The sequence below is a fragment of the Balaenoptera musculus genome, chromosome 2, assembly GCF_009873245.2.
Source record: "Balaenoptera musculus isolate JJ_BM4_2016_0621 chromosome 2, mBalMus1.pri.v3, whole genome shotgun sequence".
NCBI lineage: Eukaryota > Metazoa > Chordata > Mammalia > Artiodactyla > Balaenopteridae > Balaenoptera > Balaenoptera musculus.
The window spans coordinates 69,036,841-69,057,166 of record NC_045786.1 but is presented as its reverse complement, the minus strand read 5'-3'; the positions used below and the strand labels follow the sequence as shown (position 1 = coordinate 69,057,166).

The 20,326-nt window shown below is 42.7% G+C and overlaps 1 protein-coding gene across 2 annotated transcripts; it reads right to left on the bottom strand.

The window, feature by feature from the left end:
• Nucleotides 1–330: 330 nt before the first annotated feature.
• On the bottom strand, nt 331–16,655 carry PDCD7 (programmed cell death 7). 2 transcript variants are annotated; one of them, XM_036844593.1, is made up of 5 exons: nt 15,750–16,655; nt 13,625–13,763; nt 8,751–8,987; nt 8,392–8,479; nt 331–2,471 (listed from the first exon to the last, which is right to left on the bottom strand). In XM_036844593.1, exons 1-5 carry the CDS (start codon nt 16,620–16,622, stop codon nt 2,468–2,470), a joined length of 1,341 nt encoding a protein of 446 aa, XP_036700488.1. In that variant the 5' UTR covers nt 16,623–16,655; the 3' UTR covers nt 331–2,467. The 2 variants fall into 2 exon arrangements, with proteins under 2 accessions (XP_036700488.1, XP_036700486.1); XM_036844591.1 differs by lacking the exon at nt 331–2,471 and adding an exon at nt 4,848–6,693.
• Nucleotides 16,656–20,326: the final 3,671 nt, after the last annotated feature.

Here is a 20,326-nt window from a genome sequence, read left to right as displayed (position 1 = left end):
AGGGAGCAGAGGCAGGGCAGAGTGAGGGGGAGACAAGCTGCTTGACTCAAGTATATCCTTTGTGCTGAGAAGCTGTCTGCAGTAACATGGAAGGGGTAGATCGGGGTGGAGCTGGGGAGGGTGTGAACTTCAGGCTGAGTGCTAACGCCATTCAGTAGGCAGAGAAAGCCCTGAAGGGGTCTGAAGGGATGGGGTGAGGGTAGGAAAATGGGGATATTAGGAAAGCCAGTCTATGCATGCTTCAACAAACTGCATAATCCAGGACCTTTCCATCAGCAGTCCATGGGTCTGTGCCCATGTGGCCGCATCTGAGCCTGGGGCAAGGGGCTGGGTAGGTGGGGATTGTAGTAATTGGTCTACATGGAGTCCCCACAATGACACTAGTATTATTTTTTAAAGGTGTCCACTATCCTCTCAAAACGACTTCATCCTTGCCCATAGCATCAATAATCTAATACTCACACATTAAATTCTCCAGTTCTCTTCTAAGATCCAACTCACAACACAACTGCCCTTCAGGCATGTCCTCCAAGATGTCTCAAGGGTGCCTCAAACTCAACATACCCAAAGTGAACTCTGATCTTCCCCTCCCCCAAACTGCTCCTCCTCCTCCAGTATTCTTTGTCTCAAGGAACGTCTAAGGGGCACACAAGCTTGGGACTCATCCCCGATACTTTCTTCTCCTTCACTGCCACCCATCTCAAATCCCTGCCAGGTTTTCTCTCCTAAATCTCTGGAATCTAGCCATTTCATGCTACCTCCACTGCTACCGTGGAAATCCAAGCCCCCATTATCTCTCACTCGGACAACTGATGTCCATGTATCCTCTCATGCCTTATGATTCTGTTCCACACACTGGGATGAAAATAATCATTTCAAAACAGCAAACTAAGCCATTTCCACTGTTTAAAAGCCTCCAGTGGTTCCCACCTACTCTCAGAGTAAAAGCAAACTCCTGACAAGGGATTCTAAAGCCTTACAGTGTCTGGCCCCTTCTCCTTCACTTGCTGTCTTACTCTAGCCATGATGGCCTTCAACTTGCCTTGGTCTCTTGGCCCCCCAGAGGGCCTTTGTGTATGCTGCTCTGGATACTTGCTATGCTCCTCTTTGTCTCTTCCCACTAGTTAATTCTTCAGAGCTCTGCTGAAACAGCATTTCCTCAAAGCTTTCCCTGACCCCCGAACTTGAATCAATCCAACTAGTACAGTGGTTTTCAAGAATTTTTTCTACTGTGCCCCATAGAATGAAATATATTTGACTTTGTGACCTAGCATATACATACATAAACTGAATGATAATTCTTACCCTTACTATATGATATATAGATATTTTGTATTATTTCACCTAAAAGCATTACAGAACACTGTTTGAGGGAAAAAAAGGGTGGGGGGCCTAAATCAATCTAATGGAACCGTAGCTCTCCTTCAAAGCACTTGGCACATTTTTTATGATTGTTGGATTAATATCTCTCTCCCTCAAAACCTGCATTAGGGAGTATTTGGTATTTTGCTCACCATTAGAGCCCTTGTACTTATTAGCAAATTATCTGAGCCTCAACAAGCACTTAAAAAAATTTGAACAGTGAAAAATATAAATTTGTGACTACGTACTTTTTCTTTGTAGTGCTTATTACAATTATAACTGACTTTAATTATCTGTATAATCATTAAGCTTCTCTATTCTAGACTAACTGCAGGAGGGCAGGAATCCTGTCTGTTTGCCCCCTTTTTATGTCTCCAGCATTTAACATTGTACCTGGAAAATGGTAAATAGAAATCATTTCCCAAGAACACCGTTCAAATCCTGGTAACCACATTCCGGCAAGAATGAGTTAATGGAGTTGGAAAATGTCTACTGCTCTGCATAGTTATCCACTCTAACACCAATTGCCTCAAAGACTTCAATCTTTGCTTCAGAGACTATGAAAAACCCAGTTTATTCCAAAAGGCAAAGGGAAACAAATTCTTCATGGATAGCCAGGTGTGGCAAGTCAGGATCTACTGATTGGTGCACTCAAAAGTAAAAAGTTAATTATGCGGGACCAGCTTATTTGTTATAAGCAATTTTTAAAAAAAATTTAGCTGGAAATACTTGGAAATGTAATCACTAGTCCCTAAATTCTACCACAGCTACTACTTCACAGCATTCACATTCCTTCTATATATATTATTCTTATTTGAATGGAACAAGACATACTTTGTACTTACCTTGTAATTCCCAGGATAGCTTCTCTGTGGACAAAACTTGTAGAAGTGAATTGCTACAACAGATGGTATAATCTCAGCTAAGCTTCTTGATACATCCTTGCACGAAAGTCACGTGGACATAGGAACATGAATGGTTTTAGAGTGATTAAGTTGGTTGGCTGTAGCAAATTCTTTGACGTCATAAACTCAGGCACTCCCGCTGAACACTCTTAGTATTTAATATACAACTAATCTCTTTCATTTTCCAATCTTCCCTGTATTTACCTAATTTCTTAAAAATAAACGCTTTTGTTAGTTTCTCACAAATCCAGGGTCTCCTGGAAATTTGTCAAGATAAACAAATTTCTTGCATATACAAGATGATGAATCAACACATTTCTAGTTAGTCTTTGAAAGAGTTTAATTCTCTATTTTCATTAATTTATGTTCAATACATACAGAATATAGGTATAGGTCAGGGATAGGAAATGTGCAAGATAAACTTGGAACAGAATAGTGGGACTGAGTGGGAACTCAGGAGTGGAGTTAAAAGAGGCTCCCACTGGCCAAAGGTGAGGCAATCAATAAAAAAAGATAATAACAATGGATTGAAAGACAAATACATTTAGATCTGAGTTCATAATGATACTTAAAAAAAACATTCACTGGTAACTTTTGGAAGATGCTATGGAACTACCTCATTATTTTGAAAACTAGTAAATAAAATCATGTATTTATTTTTTTGCCTTTCTATACAAATTGTACCCCAAGGTAACCAAATAGTTGATGAGGGGATGTTTCTCCTTTTAGTATATTCCAGCTGATAATTAAAGAAAGCAGGGCATAATTAAACTATCACTATTTTGCAAATCCAAATGAGTGAGTCTAGGTCTTGAATGTCAATGGCTGCTAAGATCACAAAATAAGACAACCAATTAGTCCTCCTAAATGGAGTACACACCAGGTCTATGAAATACTCTTGCCAGAAAATCCCGATCTTAATGTCATCAAACCTTTAGATCAGCGTGGTCCAATAGAAACATGTGAACCACATGTGTAATTGTACATGTCAAGTCAAACTCAATTTCAAGTCCCCAATAACCATACATGGCTACCATATTAGACAGTACAGCTCTGTCTAATAATTATATTATAGGAATAGAGGCACATGTAATCACAAGGATGCAGTTAGCCAAATCCAGACTGGGAACTCTTTAGGAAAAAAATGATCTGATTTCTTCAAGTAATAAACTGCAAGGGAGTGAAAGTGCAACAGTACATAGGAGGAAGGAGAGAGAGACCTACGGGTTATCAGAAACTTAAGAGACACATCGGGCTTCCCTGGTGGCGCAGTGGTTAAGAATCTGCCTGCCAATGCAGGGGACACGGGTTCGAGCCCTGGTCTGGGAAGATCCCACATGCCACGGAGCAACTAAGCCCGTGAGCCGCAACTACTGAGCCTGAGCGTCTGGAGCTTGTGCTCCGCAACGGGAGAGGCCGTGACAGTGAGAGGCCCGCGCACCGCGATGAAGAGTGGCCCCCGCTCGCCGCAACTGGAGAAAGCCCTCGCACAGAAACGAAGACCCAACAGAGCCAAAAATAAATAAATAAATAAATAAATAAAAATAAAGGAATTCCTTTAAAAAAAAAAAAAAAAAAAAGAGACACATCAACCAACAACAATGCATAGATTGCATCCAGATCTTGATTTGGAACAAAGTGTAAAACACACATTTATGAGATAATTTAAACATTGACTATTTGATGATACTAAGGAGTTATTCATTTCTTTAGGTGCAATAATAGCAGTGGTTAAATTTTTAAAATGTCTTAGAGCTACATAAACACTTATGAAGTAATATGGCATCTGAGATTTGCCTCAAAATAATCCAGTGTGATTGGTAGGGGTACAGATAAAACAAGATTGGTCAAGAGTTGACCATTATTTGAAGCCAGATGATGAAAAAAATTATACCATTCTCTTTACTTTTTAATATTTGAAATTTTCCACACTTAAAAAGAAAAGACTGTGGGATAAGATTACAATGGTACTGTCCATACTCTCAGAAGTACAATTCATTAAAGACACTACTATAAGTCTTTCTTGGGACATCCCTGGCGGTCCAGTGGGTAAGACTCCAAGCTCACAATGCAGGGGGCCCAGGTTCGATCCCTGATCAGGGAACTAGATCCCGCATGCATGCCACGACTAAGAGTTTGCATGCCACAACTAAGAAGCCCGCGTGCGGCAACTAAAAAGATCCCACACACCCCAATGAAGATCCTGCGTGTCTCAAATAAGACCCAGAGCAGCCAAAATAAATAAATATATTTAAAAAGTCTTTCTTTCTGAACCTATAAAGCAGGGGTTCCCAACCCCACCCCCGCCCCCAGGCTGCACAGCAGGAGGTGAGCAGCCAGGGAGCGAGCGAGTGAGCAAAGCTTCATCTGCCGCTCCCCATAGCTCGCATTACAGCCTGAACCATCCCCACCCCGGCTCCCCTCCCCAACACTGGTCCCTAGAAAAACTGTCTTCCACGAAACCAGTCCCTGGTGCCAAAAAGGTTGGGGGCCGCTGCCATAAAGTACCAGCGGCTGCTGCCACCACCACTACACAGGGCAATAAACTAGGAAAAACTTAACAAAAGACCAAACAAATAATAAAAATAATGCTCACTTTATTAAAACTTTGCAGAAGCTGAATGAGAGGAAAGAGGGAATGGTTTTTTCCACCTGAGGTTAAATGCTTTCTCTTCCTTGGGTTCTGCTGCCTGAGTTTTCCTGAGTCCCTGCTCCACACTCCCTAACCCCATCAATGCAGGTATCTTAGTGGCAAGGCTGTCTGGACACCAAACGTACATTGTACAATTCATCTTTTATTTCTACTCTTCCTGCATCTCGTCAGAAAATGGTGGAGATTTATAACAAAAGGGCACACAGGCCTACGGGGTTATGTGAGGCTAATCACATCAGATTCTGAGGTTTATGAGCTTAGAAACACTTTAGAGGAGTGCTGGCCCTCATACCCTGTTAACTCTGTAATGCATAATATATAAACTTAACAGTGCAACTGAAACAACAAAAAAGGGACAAATGTGTTAGCATCTTGTACCCAAGAGCTTCCAAGTACATGAAATCACTTCCAAAGTTGAGATGTCCTTTCCTGCTTATCCAGAGTTGGATACCGCATAAAAAGTTTGGTGCTTGAGACGCACCTTCTGGTAGCAAATGCCTAGTTGATAAATTTGAACTTTGCAGTAAATGTCTTTCATCAATGTGAAAGAGTGTGTAGTGATTTGGGAGGCAACAAATTGGGGGCAAAGGCTCAAACTAAAAAATAAAAATGGTATTTATTTAGCTTTTTGGAAATATAAATAACACAATAAATGACAAAAAGGAAAACAAAATAAAACAAAAAACCTGACATGTTATATGACTGATCATCTCCAGGCACAACAGCATTTATTAATGAGTATAAAAAAATAAATTTTATTATTTTTATCTGCTTTTCCCCCAGCTTAAACTACATGTATATTTTTGGAAGCTTGAGTTCCTAACAAAATTCCACAATTTCCACTATACCGGCTCCCACAATGTGACTGAGTGAGGCTAATCAAGGTCCCACTCCCATAAGGAAATTAATTTTTATCCTTGTGGATTCTGAACAACCAGACCTCTAGGAACTTAAAAAGCAGGTGCTTTCATTAGGATCCTTCTAACATGGGGAAAATGCAGCCATCATCCATTAAAACACAATCCAGTTTGGGTACAGGTACTCTTCAGGCTTTCCAAGTTCTCCACTTGACTACCAGACAAGGCCACCAGCTTTTCTGGCAGCCCAGCCTCTCCAGCTGCACCAAAAGTGGGATTCACAAAACTGAAGATAAAGCATTTCTGACCTTTCTTCCTGGAAGTTAGGAGGCTCTCTGGGTAAGAAAGGTAAGGAGGTTTTGCATCAAGCTTGCCTTAACAAGGAGTACTGGTGGAGGGACTGCTAAATCTACCCAGTGCACACCTGTGTCGAGGGTATGAGTGTATAGCATATACTTATCCATCACCACACAAGAAAGATAAGAGTAAGCTTATAAATCACTCTGGACCAAGCCCCTCAAAACAGAGGCGAATTTCATGAACCAAGGCCACTGCCTGTCGTAAAAACCTCAGTTCACCTAGGTCCTTTCCTGAAGAACCATATTAATCTCCTGATTCAAGAGGCACCTTGGCCAGGACAGAGGACAGAAGGAAAATGTAACTTCTGGGTAGGTCAATGCCACATGGAGTTTAGAGGTTGTGGTTTAGACTACAGTACAAGAAGATGGCAGCGTCACTAATACTTAGAGCTGGAAAGAGCCTTGGCTGGACGACACTCCTGGAGCATCTTTACTAATGCAGCTTAATGGCGGTTGCCCAGATGTCGTTGCTGGGGAGCGGGGGAAGAACCCATCCTTGGGGAACGGAGTTGCCTTTGGGATGATCAGATGGCACCAGGTACTGATCCCAATCATGCCTTAATGAGAACATTACAGAACAACTGTTTATTTTTGTTTCATTCCAAGCACTATGTTAGCAACTAAATATTCTATTTCAGGACTTCGCTTTCAAATGACCGATATGAGTCCATTAAAGAACTTGATTTCTAGAAATTATGCAAAAGACTATTTCTTAAATGTATATAAGTGGGAAAAAACTCCAAAGAACTTACATTTTATGGATAACCAGATAATTAATATACAGTCGATCCTCATTATTTGCAGATTCTGTATTTGCAAATTTGGCTATTCACTAAAATTTATTTGTAACCTGCAAATCATTACTCATGGTGCTTCCATGGTTACTTGCCAACACGCACAGAGCAGTGAAAAATCTGAGTCACCAAAAGGCATGTTCCCAACTGTGGTAGAACAAGGTGACACTCTGCCTTCTTGTTTTCAGCTCCCCTACTGTAAACAAGTACCCTTTTTGTAGTCTGTTTAGTACCACATTCTTCAAATTTTTGTGCTTTCTATTGGCATTTTGCTGTTTAAAATGGCTCCCGAGTACAGTGCTGGAGCGCTATAGCTAGCATTAGAAGGCTGTGATATGCCTTATGGAGAACACATGTATGTTAGATAAGCTACCTTCAGGCATGAGTTATAGTGCCATTAGCTATGAGTTCAATGTTGATGAATCAACAGTATGTATTAAATAAGGTGTCTTTAAAAAGAAAAACAAGGTTAGGTATTGATCAGTTGATGAAAATGTTGTGGCCAAAGGCTCACAGGAGCTTAGCTCTGTATTTCCTTCAGGAGCAGCAGTTCAGTATTCTCTAATTCAGCATTTGCAGTTTTATAGAATATAGTTGCTGTAAATAGTGAGAACCCACTGTAATATATTTAAAGGCTAAAACTTGTATATTAACCAGAAATACACTTTTCCCAGAACAGCGCTAAAGAGTACTGTTGGACCTTGGAAGGATCCTCAGAGAGCACTTAGTTCAGTGGTTTTTCAAATCAGGCTTTGAAGACACTTAGGCCCCAAGTAGATGCTTTGGGGAGTCCAGAAATAACAAAGTGCTTCCAGTCAATAACACATTTAAACTGCCTGTGGAACCCATTCATTCATTCTGTTATACAAACTGATTTTTCAAAAGATTACATTTGGGAGGGTACTACTGTTCACATTTGAAGGCCACAGTCTAGTCCATCATTTTCACCTTGTAGGTGAGGAAAGTGAGACTCAGAGCTGAAAACTTTACCCAGCTCATTAGTAACTGCAGATTAAGGTGAGACTCCTTGTTCCTAGCTCTCTTGGCTTTGACCTGTAAGAACTCACAAGTCAGTGTGGGTCTTTGTTAACAGTCTCCACAGATGAGTATACAGGGAGGGTTTCTTTTCCTTGGTCTGTTTAGCAGCAGAAGAGAATTAGGAAAAGGAAGTCAATGCTTTAAGTCAACGTAACAGCTATAGCATGGGATAATACAGAGGGCAAGTCACAACCTGAGTTTCAGTGTCTTCACCTGTTAAAATAGGGACATCTACTTCTCAAGAATTGATGAGGACTAAACAAGACGTATGTGGCATGCTTCAAACGTGGAAACATTCTATAAACTCATAAGGAACTAAAAAAAAAAAAAAAAGATATAGTAATAGTCCTCAACAACATAAGCACTTTGTCAACTGCTTCTTGCTACCTAAGGGAACGAAAACATGGAGAATGCCCTTCTGACCTTATCTGGATGAGCGCTGGCAGGGAGTGCTCAGCTTGGAGGTAATACTGCCGGAAAGGCTGCAAGAGGTGAGCAAGTGGGAACTCATCTGAAAAAGAAAAGGCACAATACCATGTCATCATGCTTCATATGTACAGCATATTTCTCAAGGCAAAGTGACTTAGTCTATGATTATACAATATGATCAAATGTGTTTCATCTTTATCCTTGATTTCCAGGATATAGTTTAGAATTCAAATCCTAAAGGATCCTTCCAATTTGTCGCCTACCACCTCTTAGCTTAGGTGGAGATCATCCATGAGGAAAAGAGCTGTCAATCTAGTATTTTTCTTTTCTTCACTGGTTACAGAGGAACTTACCTGGATCCCCAAATAACTTGGACTCAATTTCACGCTTCTGTAGTAAAAATTTCTCTTTTTCTTTCCTCTGTTTCTTCTCTAATTCTCTTTTCCTCTCTTCCTCTTGTTCTCCTTCCAACATAACTCTGAGGGCTCTCTCTTCAGCTTCATATAATTCAGAGCGTTTTTTAATGAGTTTTCTCAGTCGCTGAAGGTGATGCTCAAAGGTCTCATCTGCTGAGGCTGGAGGACAGACCCCTGGGCAAAGAGATGCAAATGACATTTTAGATACAACTTTTTCTTATCCCCAAATCCATGTTCTAATGAGCAGACTCAAAGTCCTACTTACAGTATGAATTTGGTTAGAGTTTACAAATTCCAACCAGCCTTCAAGGCTCAATTCGATCTTTTTGAGTCTTCAATTAATTTCATCCTAACCTGACTTTCACTAACTCCTCTTTCTGTATCACACTACTTAACCTTTGATTTTGTTTATTTCTTAGTGGTTTTGATCCTTCAGTTGGAGAATTCCTCTACTAAAGGGAGGAATTGTCTTTTACTTCTTCACTGTGAAATTCCTACAGCACAGACTCCTAGACCCAACTAATAAACAATTTTTCCTCTGACTGAGTCTGAACTTCTGAGAGCGCACACTTGGACACTGAGGAAGAAATACACTTAACCAACCACAATAACCTCACAGTCTGCTGCTGAGGGCAGGGTGACCAAATGTTTCATTTGTCCAGTTTTAGCACTGAAAACTCGGTGTCCTGGGACACATGTGATGGTTGGTCACCCTGATTTGGAGGTCTGACTCTTTTTTCCCTCAACCACGGCAGCTAAGTAGTTGCAGAATTCACTCTCCTATCTTCATCTCCAAGGCTAACATTCCTTCAGATCATTTTGTCATGATTTCTTGTCTTGAACAAGTTTTCATCTACTCATTCCCACCTATGGAAACTCTACAACTCAAACCCATCTTCTACTAAGTTGCCAATTATTTTCCAAACACACACAAAATTCTTATGCACTGAGAAATTTAAGCTGTCACTTTGTTGTTTCATAATAATTTCATGGTTTTATTTCATTTCTTTACCTAGACCAAGGACTGGCAAACCTTTTCCATAAGCGGCCAGACAGTGAATATTTTAGGCTTGTGGGTCATACAATCTCTGCTGCAAGTACTAAAATCTCTCAGTACAGAAAAAATACACAGACACGCCATCAGCCCCAAAGTGCCTCCAGACCCCTGAGAAGGTGTGGCCTGCTCCCATCTCGGTGTGCTGGCCTGCACCACCCGCGCTCATCCCCCTCAGCCTTTCATGGATCCCTCCTGACCACCACGACACACTCCCTCTGAAACGGCACCCCCACCAATCCTCCTCCAGACCCCCTGAGACGACATGATCTAGGTTCCCTCTACCTCTACCATTACTTCTCCAGTTCCTGCAGCTCCTAGATACCAATGCCTTCTCCGTTATTCCCCTTTAGCTACCCACACCTTAGGGCCTCGCGCAGTCTTTGGACCTTGGCATGATCAGAAAAAAGTTTCCACCTCTGAAGTCTTAAACCCAATTATTCTCTTCTCTGACTTTCTACCCGAAACTCTGTCAGCTTCACTAAAACCTCCAATCTAATATGTAAGATTTCACCAAAACGTGTGGTTGCCCATTAAGCAAAACCCCAATAGACCTGTGCTCTGTGCTCACCTGCCAAATGCAGACTCATTTGATTATGTGGCCTAGTGCCAGTGTATAGTTACATCAGCTCAGCCCATAATGGCACCTCCCTACAGCCATACTCCCATGCGTCTCTTGTTGGCTCTCACTCATTCCTCACAACAATTATTTCAAACATTCACTTCCCTCCTAAAGCCTTACTTCTCTACTCTTAGCAAACCACCTAGCATTTTCCCTACAGAAAAGAGGCCATCAGGCAGGAAATCCCTTAACTTTTTGCCGCTGACTTTACTCATCTGCATTACTACCCATCCTTGCCCTCTTCATTTTCATTTCAGTGGAAAATGGGTCCTTCTCCACTTAGTTAATTCCTCCATCTGGGATCTGAATCTCCCTACTTCCTGCAGGACCTCAAGCCATTAACTATCCCTCCTGCTTCTCTTCACAGGCAAACTTTTAATAAGCTGGACTCACTGTCTGCTTTTCTTATCTCCTATTCCCTCTTTGATCTAGTCTAGTCTGGCTTCTACCCATACCACTCCACTGAAATGCACCCAGCACCAGTCACTAATAATCTGTTGGGTACTAATTCCCATGGATGTTTATTAATCTTTATATTACTTGATAATAATAATAATAAACACTTATACAGCATTTACTACATGCCAGGACTGTTTTAAACACTTTATGCATGTCTACTAATTTAATCATTGCAACACCCCGTGGATCGGTACCATCACTATTCCCTTCTTACAGGTGAGGAAAAACCAAGGCACAGAGAAGTTTAAGTAACCTGCCCAATATTATGCAATCTCTCTGAGCATTTGCCACTTTCCAGAAAAATTAAGGGGTCTACACTTTCCTCCTATCTCTGACCTCTCTTGATATCTTTTGTGGCCTCCTCCTTACCCATCTTGATTTTGACATTCCCTAGGATTTTGTCTTTTTGCGCCTCATCTCACACCACACAATCTTCTCAAGGTCAGCCCTACTTACAGCTACACGCTGATAAACTCTTATCCAGGATGTACCACAGGCAGCACAAACACAACAGGTCCCAAACTGAACTCATCAGCCCCAAGCCTGTTCCCCCTCTTGTTTTCCTGGTCAATTAGAATGGTATCATCACTCATTCAATAGATCAAGCTAGAACCTGAAAGTCATTTTTTTCCTTCAGCTCCCACATGCTGAGTTCCCCCAAGTTATTTACTTATATGTATACACACACACACACACACGCACACACTCTACTCACATCTCTTAAATCTGTTTACTTTTCTCCAACTCACCATCTGACCCTTAGTTCACACTCCCATATTATCCCTGCCCAGGCAGCAATAGCCCTATCAGTCTCTCTTTTTTCCTCCCTCCTAGAAGCGCCAAACTTTTCTCTACTCTGCCAGCACTGATCTTTGTCATCTCTGCTTAAAATCTTTCAATGGTTCCACTCAGCTTTAAGCATAGGTGAGAAGTCTAGCCTAGCAAATAAGACACTTTGAGACGTGGCCCTGCTTACATAACCAGCTTCATTTTCTCAGCACAGTGAGAGAAGTTAGAAAGTTGCTCTTTTTCTTTTAAAGTATCCAACAAAATCAGTTACTAGATACTAAATCGCTTTACATTCAAGTCAGTTAACTCCACAGAGCCTGCTTATTTTAGATCTTAATTTCTCCTAAAATTTCTTCCTTCTTTCAGACCAAAGTGAGGAAGACTAATAGAAATTATGTTGTACAATAAATTCACTGGCATAAGTTTACTGAACACTCAGCTCACGGAGGACATGAAGTAAGGGAATATGAAATAGTAGCCCTCAGGTTTTGCATTATTATAAGGAAGAGATAGAGGTAGACACAGTAGATGCAAACTCCCTCTGATTCATGAATGCTTTGTGGGGTCATCTGATTCTGAGACCTGAATCTGAATCAGCCAGTCTGGAGGCTGCAATGTAGAAGTTAATCATTTAGCTAGTGAATGAGCCTGACTGAATGCACTTGTCCCAGTGACATTTTATTAAGGATCTGAGTGGCAGTTTTCAATTATATTTTAAACCACAGAGGGCAAATCATTTGCTATTGTGGTACTTGCTAATTTGTGTACTCTCAAATATCCCTGGTGAATGTCAATGGCCTAAAGCCTACTAAATAAGGCAGCATGTTGTTCAAGCCAGGTGCACATGAGAAGGAGCAGTAGGTCACCTCAGCCCAGATCAGGGAAGGATGGAATTTACTGTATTTACTTTTGAAGGATAGTGAGAGCTAAAAATGGCAAAGATGGTACTGAAGGCCCTCCAGACAAACAGACTGGCAAAAGCAAAGATGCAGGCAAGCAAAATGGAAAGCACAACTGGGGAACTTCTAGAAAACCAGTGCTCCCTCTAGAGGCAAGAGGAGACCACTGAGGTTCTCTGAGTCCAAAAGTGACACGCAGGTAAGCCAGGGACACCCATGCAGTCTGCAGGGCACTCCCTGCCCCGTCCAACCATTCACACTTCTACAAATATCAATGTTTCAGGTTTGAAATGTATATGAAGGAGCATGCTAAGTTTTCAACACCTTCTGAAGCACCAAGTAAAGATAGAATAGCTTTCACCTTGGTATATGGGCAAAGTTGACCAGCCACGCCAACCTCACTCAGAAAACTGTGGCCAGGAATGCCTGGGGTGGCAATGATGAGGCAAGAGGAAGACAGTGCAGGACTTCCCTGGTGGCACACTGGTTAAGAATCCGCCTGCCAATGCAGGGGCCATGGGTTCGATCCCTGGTCCAAGAAGATCCCACATGCCTCAGAGCAACTAAGCCCATGTGCCACAACTACTGAGCACACGTGCCAGAATTACTGAAGCCTGTGAGCCTAGAGCCGGTGCTCTGCCACAATAGAAGCCACCGCAATGGGAAGTCAATGCACTGCAACAAAGAGTAGCCCCGCTCACCGCAACTAGAGAAAGCCCATGCGCAGCAACACAGCCAAAAATAAATAAATTAATAAAAAAAAAAAAAGAGGAAGACAGTGCGGTGGGTTCCCACATCCTTTTCAATCTTGGCTACCAGGGATAAATATCTTCTGAGGCTTTCTACTTCAAAAGTTCTGAGGTACTGCTGATAAGCTTAGTTACCCTACTGGGTGAAAATAATGAAGTATCAAGCATTTTTCCTTCAACAGTTTTGGGGAGGAGGGGGCTAGGGTAAAGAATGGAAAGAAATGCAAAGCCATGGTTACCTTTCCTTGCTGCAGCCTCTTTCCTGAGTTTCCTCAATTTCTCCAAGGCCCGAAGAATGTCCACCATTCTTTTGGTGTCTGCTTGTTTTTTCCTCACTTCAGATAGGACACCATCAGCAGCAGCTTTAAGTTCCTGCTCCTGGAGGAGAAAGAGAGCCCATGAGACCCAGTATGGAACCTTACGAGGAACAACCTTACAGCAGAGAAAATCTGCCTGGCCGTGAGATTTCAGAGGATCAGACAGTCCCAAGGTTAAGAAAGACTCTACTGGATCTACATCCCAATTTCCTGGGCCATGCACAACTCCCCTCTACATTGGTCCAGCCAAGGGATTATCTTCTCTGCATCTTCCATGTGGGCTCTTGCCTTTGTTTCTTCCTCAGAATTTCTCAAAGTGTGGTTCAAGGAACATCTGCATCCAACTTACCTTGTTAAGTTGGGGCTCTCTTATTAAAAATGCAGACTCCTGGATCCAAAGATTCAGACTACCAGGGAAGATAAAGAATGGGGTTGGAAAGGCCTAGGACTCTACAATGTTCTCAGTAATAACCTAAGCACGGTTTGTGCCCCGATGCTCTGAAGTCTCACGGATCTCTTTGATATGACAGCCTTTTAAACATCTGAAGACCCAATCTTACTCTTAAGTTGGTTCACATGTAAGCTAAATAACCCTGGTTCCTCAAGTCACTACTCACAGGACTCTGTCTCCAGTACCCTCACAGTGCGTGGTAGGGAGGATCCTTTTGCCTAAAAGCTCTTTTCCCATCTGTCAAATAAGCACTATAGTTTCACCATTACAGACACCCATGCTGTTTCACTCTTTTGTTTCTGGAACTGCACATGTTGCTTTCACTTAGCTTTGACATTTCCTACAAGCCTCAGCTGAGATGTCACCATATCATCTGGGAAGCCTTCCTTGATACCTTCCCCCAGTGGATTAGATATTCCTTCTCTGGGCTTTTATAGCACCTACAGTTGAAATCCTAACACACACCATGCTATACAGACATGATCCCCCGTGGTGCTCTAAGCCCCTCAAAGACAAGCACTATGTCCTATTCACCTCTATTTCCAGCACTCAGCAGTGGGCCTGCCATAATGGGCCCTCATTAAATGTCTGGTGAACTGACTCAAATTCCCTTAGATTAAGGCATTGCCTCCAAGTACTCTCCTTTAAAGCGCTGATATATTCCTGGAGGTGTGAAGACAAAGCTTGCCATCAATATACTTTAGAGGGGAGATGGATCAGACTCCAGGGCTGTAGCAGACACAAGGAGGACACAAGCTGTACCAGCTGGTTGTGGAGAGTGGAGGGAGAGGGGAAGTCCCTAGAGGCATTCAAAAGTAATGAGAATGCCTTAACTATTTGACCGATTTCCAGTTTCACCCTGGCCCTCTACTTAAGTTAAAACTTGAGATCAGTAGGCTTTGGAATCGAGCAATCTGGGCTCAAATCAGGAGTGAAACTGCCACAAACCGGTTGTGTGACTGTTGGCAAGTTAACCTCTCTATGCCTCAATTTCCTAATCTGTAAAATTGGGATAATACTGCCTACCTCTCAGATTGTTACAAGGTCTGGCTTAGGTAAGGACCTTAGCATAGTGCCTAGTATATAGTAAGTGCTCAAAAATACCATCGTTGAACTTGGGATATTGTTGAACTTGTAAATAAAGGAATCCTGGGAAAATCATCACTAGTGCCCCATCAGCCAATTAGGGTATATGTTCCTTGAGAAAAGGCCCCAAGTTCTCTTTATTTTGTATTCTTAAAATCACCTAGAGCAGGACAAGACGCAAGGACCCAGATTCTTGTTCGTCTTGAATGTTACTAAGTGGACAGAATGCTGGAGAAGAAAACAGATCTGTCATCCCTGCAAAACCACTATGCAATCCTATACTTTGTATTTATGGGACTTTGCACCGCACCTAGAGCATTTGTGTTGTGTACTGTACACCATTAACACGCAACCAATACGGAAATATAAGGTCGGAAAGGCAAACTATCTTTTTATTTTACGGATGAGGAAAAAGAGGCTTAGCCCTGAGGAATGACAGTGCAAAGCCTCAAGCCCCATCGGGTGTCAAACACCGCTACCCCTGCTCCCGTGTGCATCCGCTGCTCTTACCCGCTTCTTCTCCTCCACCTCCTGCACGCACTTGACCCTCCAGCGGTCAATCTCCTGCTCGCGCTCCGCTGCCCGCGTGGCCTCCACCTCCCGCTCGGCCTCGCGTTCCCAGGCCCTCTCGCGAAGCCGCAGCCGGCGGCGCCGGACCCTCTCCAGCCTGCGCCGCGCCTCGCCCACATAGGCTGCCTGGGTCAGGAGCTGAAGTCGCTCGGCCAGCTCGGCGCGCAGCGGCTGTGCCTCCGCATGCAGCTGTGCCCAGACCACGCCGTCACCCTCGGCCTCGCGCAGCGCATGGCCCAGGTCGCGCAGCCGCCGCACCAGGCGCAGGGACCCGCGCAACCGGGCCCGCACCTCTCCCAGGCTGGGGCCGGCGGGCGCGCGCGGGGACACCGGGCAGCCGGCCCGCCGCGGGGTTCCGAACACCGCCTCTAGCCACTGCCGGTCGCGCAGGCGCTGCAGGGCCGCGTCCCCGAGCACGTCGGACGGCGGCGGTGCTTCAGGCCAGCGCGGGCTCCAGGGCGGCCCCGGGCCTGGAGGCGGCGGCCGCGGGCGCTCACCGGCGTCGTTCCCTAGGAAGGCCCGGCACTGAGGCGGCGGGGGAGGCAGCGGCGGTGGCGGCACCTGGTAGAAGGAGCCGCCGCCGCCGCCCCCGCCCCCGCGGGAGGCTTCCCCGGGGGCCCGGGGCTGCAGAGCCAGCGGGGGCTGGAGGAAGGGGGCGGAGGCCCCCGGAAAGGGGCCGGGCCGCTGGGGAAGAGGCGGTGGGAAAGCCGGAGAGGGTAGCGGCGGTGGCGGACAGCCGAAGGGAGCGGGAGCCGGCGGCTGCGGGGGCGGCGGGCCCGGGCGACCCGGGGTGAAGAAGGGTGGCAGAGCCATGGCCACCACGGAGGGATTCTGAGAACTGACAGGAGTCTGAGTGTTCCCAGCGAAAGTGTCTTCCGGGAGGAAGTGACGTATACCGCGCGCGACATAAGTGTGACGCACCCGACCCAGGGAGCCCGGCGCATGAATGGGCGTTCATTCAACCCTTCATAAATTCATAAATACTGTCCTTACTGAGCATTCTAGGTGCGGAGCTAGCCCCTTTGCAGTGCGACTAACAGATACAGTTCGTCTCCTCGTAGAACTACCTATCTAGTAAAGAAAACACATTAATCAAGTAATCCTGCAATCAAATGCAAAAGGGCAGCGGCGAATGTAAGTACTACCAAAGAGGAAAAAAGGGCAAGAAGAGCTTATAGGAAAATTAAATTTAAAGAGGTTGGGGAAGGTTGTCCTAAGGATTTGAGACTCCATCTGAGGTCTGAAGGGTAATTATGAGTTAAATAGTAGAAATAGAAGAGAAAGAAGAGAGGGACGCACAGTCCAAATGGGCACAGCATTTACAAAAGCCCCTTAAGTAGACTATAGGAGTAGGTCTGGTGCGGGAACTGAAAGAATGCCGGTGTGGATGGAGCACAGAAAGCCTGAAGGGAGCCTGGTGATCCTGGGAGGTGGACAAAATCGTAGCGTCCAGGATCTCATATCTTAAGAACAGTGGGAAACCACTGGAGGGTTTTAAGCAGGAGGGACAGGGAAGGCCATTCACTCCACATGATTAGATTTTTAAAATTAAACTCTGAGATAATTGTAGCTTCATATAAAGTTGTAATAAATAGTACTGCAAAATCCTGCGTACTTGTTACTCAGTTTCTCTTGCAAAACTGTATTACAATATCACAACTGGGATGTTGACATTGATGGTCAAGATGCAGAACATTTCCATACTTCCAGGATCCCTCATCCACTTCCCTTCCTTAACCTCTGGCAACCACTAATTCTCCATTTCTGTAACTGTTGTCCTTTCTAGAACGTTATATAAATGGAATCATACAGTACATAACCTTTTGGGATTTACTCTTCTCACTCAGCCTAATCCTCTAGAGATACATCCAGGTTCTTGCATCAGTGTTCCTTTTTATTGCAATAAAGGTGTGCAAAAAAAATGTGTGGATAAAACGAAACCACACTTTGTGTAATCATTCACCTGCTGAAGGATATTTGGGTTGTTTCCATTTGGGGGCTATCATGAATAAAGCTACTATAAACATTTGTATACAGGTATTTATGTGAACACAAACCATCATTTCTCTGGAGTAAATGCCCAGAAGTGCAATTAATAGGTCATACACCAGTTACATGTTTAGTTTTTAAAGAAACTGCCACACTGTTTTCCAGAGTGGCTGTACCATTTTATATTCCCACCAGCAATATATGAATCATCCATTTTCCCTGCACTCTCATCAGCATTTTGTGTATTTACTATTTTTTATTTTAGACAACCTGATAGATATGTGGTGATATTTCATTGTGGTTTTAATTTGCACTTCTTTAATGTCTAATTATGTTGAATATCTTTTCATATGCTTATCTGCCATCTGTATACCCTCTTCACTGAAATGTCTGATCATGTCTTTTGCCCATTTTCTAACTGGATTTTTTGGTTTTTTTACTGCTGAAGTTTGAGTTCTTTATGTATTCTAGATATTAGTCCTTTGTATGTGGTTTGCAAATATTTTTCCCCCACTTTATAGCTTGTCCTTTCATCCTAACATGTTTGTTTTTTCAGAGCAAAAGTTCTTAATTTTGATGAAGTCCAACTTAGCAGTTTTTCCTCTTATGGATCATGATTTTGGAGTCAAGTCTAAGAACTTTTAGCCCTAGATCCTGAAAACTTTTCTCCTGTGCTTTTTCTGAAAGTTTTCTAGGTTTACATTTAAGTCTGTGATCCATTTTGAGTTGATTTTTGTATAAGGTATTGAGACTTAGTTTGAGCCCCCACTCCCACCGCACCCCTTTGGATGTCCAATTGCTCCAGTATCACATGATTAGAGCTTTACTTTTCAAAGCTGTAAAGTGATGGATGATCCCTTGGGTAAGAGTCCAGCTCTGTACCATGAGAAGAACCAACATGAGCCTGACCTCACTTCCCAAGGGACCGCTAGTATTTCTCAGAAACTTTGTAATATTCTACATATTTATTTGTATCTTATGTATTCAGTAATTAGGTAATACTGTACATAATATTTAAAGGCTTCAGTTTTCGTCTTAAAGTTTATTAGGTAAGGTATGGATATACCTTTTTATTTTCTAGATGTATACTCTGTTGTCAATACCATTTATTAAATATTCTTTTCCTAATTTGAAATATCACCTTTTCCAATACTAAATTCCCATATATATTTGGGATCTATTTCTGTACTTTACATTCTTTTCCATTGGTCTGTCTGTTCATTCATGCACTGGTACACACTTAAATATTTAAAGGTTTATAATATTTTAAAAACAGAAGATGCAGTCCTTCCTCATTCTTCATTCAGTTGTTTGTTAGGTGGAGAGGCTCTGGAAACAGTCTACCTGGAGTTAAATTCTGGCTGTTACTTACTAGTTGTGTGACCTTGGGAAAGCTACTTAAACACTCTGGGCTTAAGTTTCTTCATCTAGAAGGGTTGATAAGAGTATGTACCTCATAGAGTTGTTGCATTAAATGAACAGAGTGACACAGAGTAAGCACTATGAGTGTGCATTATCATTTTGCTTGTTTACCATTCTTATTTTTCTGTGTGAACTTTAGAATCCATTTGCCTAGTTTCATTTTAAAACTTATTGGCCTTTTATTGGAATATTAAATTTATAAATTAACATAGGGATAACAGACATCTTTATAATATTGAGTTTTCCCATTGAGGAACATGGGATACCACTTTTCATCAGATTTGCAAAAATACCTACCCATCCACTCTTCCACTTACACTGCTATCATCTTAGTCCAATCCATCATCTTCTAGTAGCCTTATTATAATAGCCCCAAGTGCCCCTGATTTAATCCTTCGTCCTCTATAGTGTGTTCTCTTATACCGCAACCAGAGTGGTCTTTTAAAACTTACATCTGGTAATGACATTTCTCCACGCCAAACCTTCCGGCAACTTCTCATCTCACTCAGAATCAAAGCCTGGAAGGGAACTGGAAACAGCAAGATCAACTTGTAGTTTACTGTGGAGGGGTTATGGGTTCAAGAGAGTTATGTTTTGTATGTTGATAAGAATTTATCTGATTGATATATACACACTACTATATGTAAAACAGAAAACTAATAAGGACATACCGTATAGCACAGGGAACTCTACTCAATGCTCTATAATGGCCTATATGGGAAAAGAATCTAAAAAAGAGTGGATATATTTATAACTGATTCACTTTGCTGTACACCTGAAACTAGCACAACACTGTGAATCAACTATACTCCAGTTAAAAAAAAAAAGAATGTCCTAAAGATTGTAGGAGATAAAGGGCAAGTGCTGGAGAAATGTCCACAAGTAGGCCTCTAGTCATGTTTCCCTCCATTTATCTCAGCACCTTCCCTTCCCAACAATCTAAAACACATTATCTAGTGATGTCCAATTCTCATGCTTAAAACCCTTTTAATAGCTCTCCACTACTTTCTGCATAAAATTACAACTTAATCTGGCATACAAGATATTCTATAATTTTTAAAAAAACGTACGGAGCACCAAATATATGAAGCACCATGTAAGTGCTG

Coding starts and splice junctions, on each gene's coding strand:
- PDCD7 (XM_036844591.1), bottom strand. CDS start 16,622: ATGGCTCTGCCACCCTTCTTCACCCCGGGTCGCCCGGGCCCGCCGCCC. Junction 8,480..8,750: donor CAAGTTATTTGGGGATCCAG/GTAAGTTCCTCT, acceptor TTTCTTTTTCAG/ATGAGTTCCCACTTGCTCAC. Junction 6,694..8,391: donor CCAGCGCTCATCCAGATAAG/GTCAGAAGGGCA, acceptor GTTCTCATTAAG/GCATGATTGGGATCAGTACC.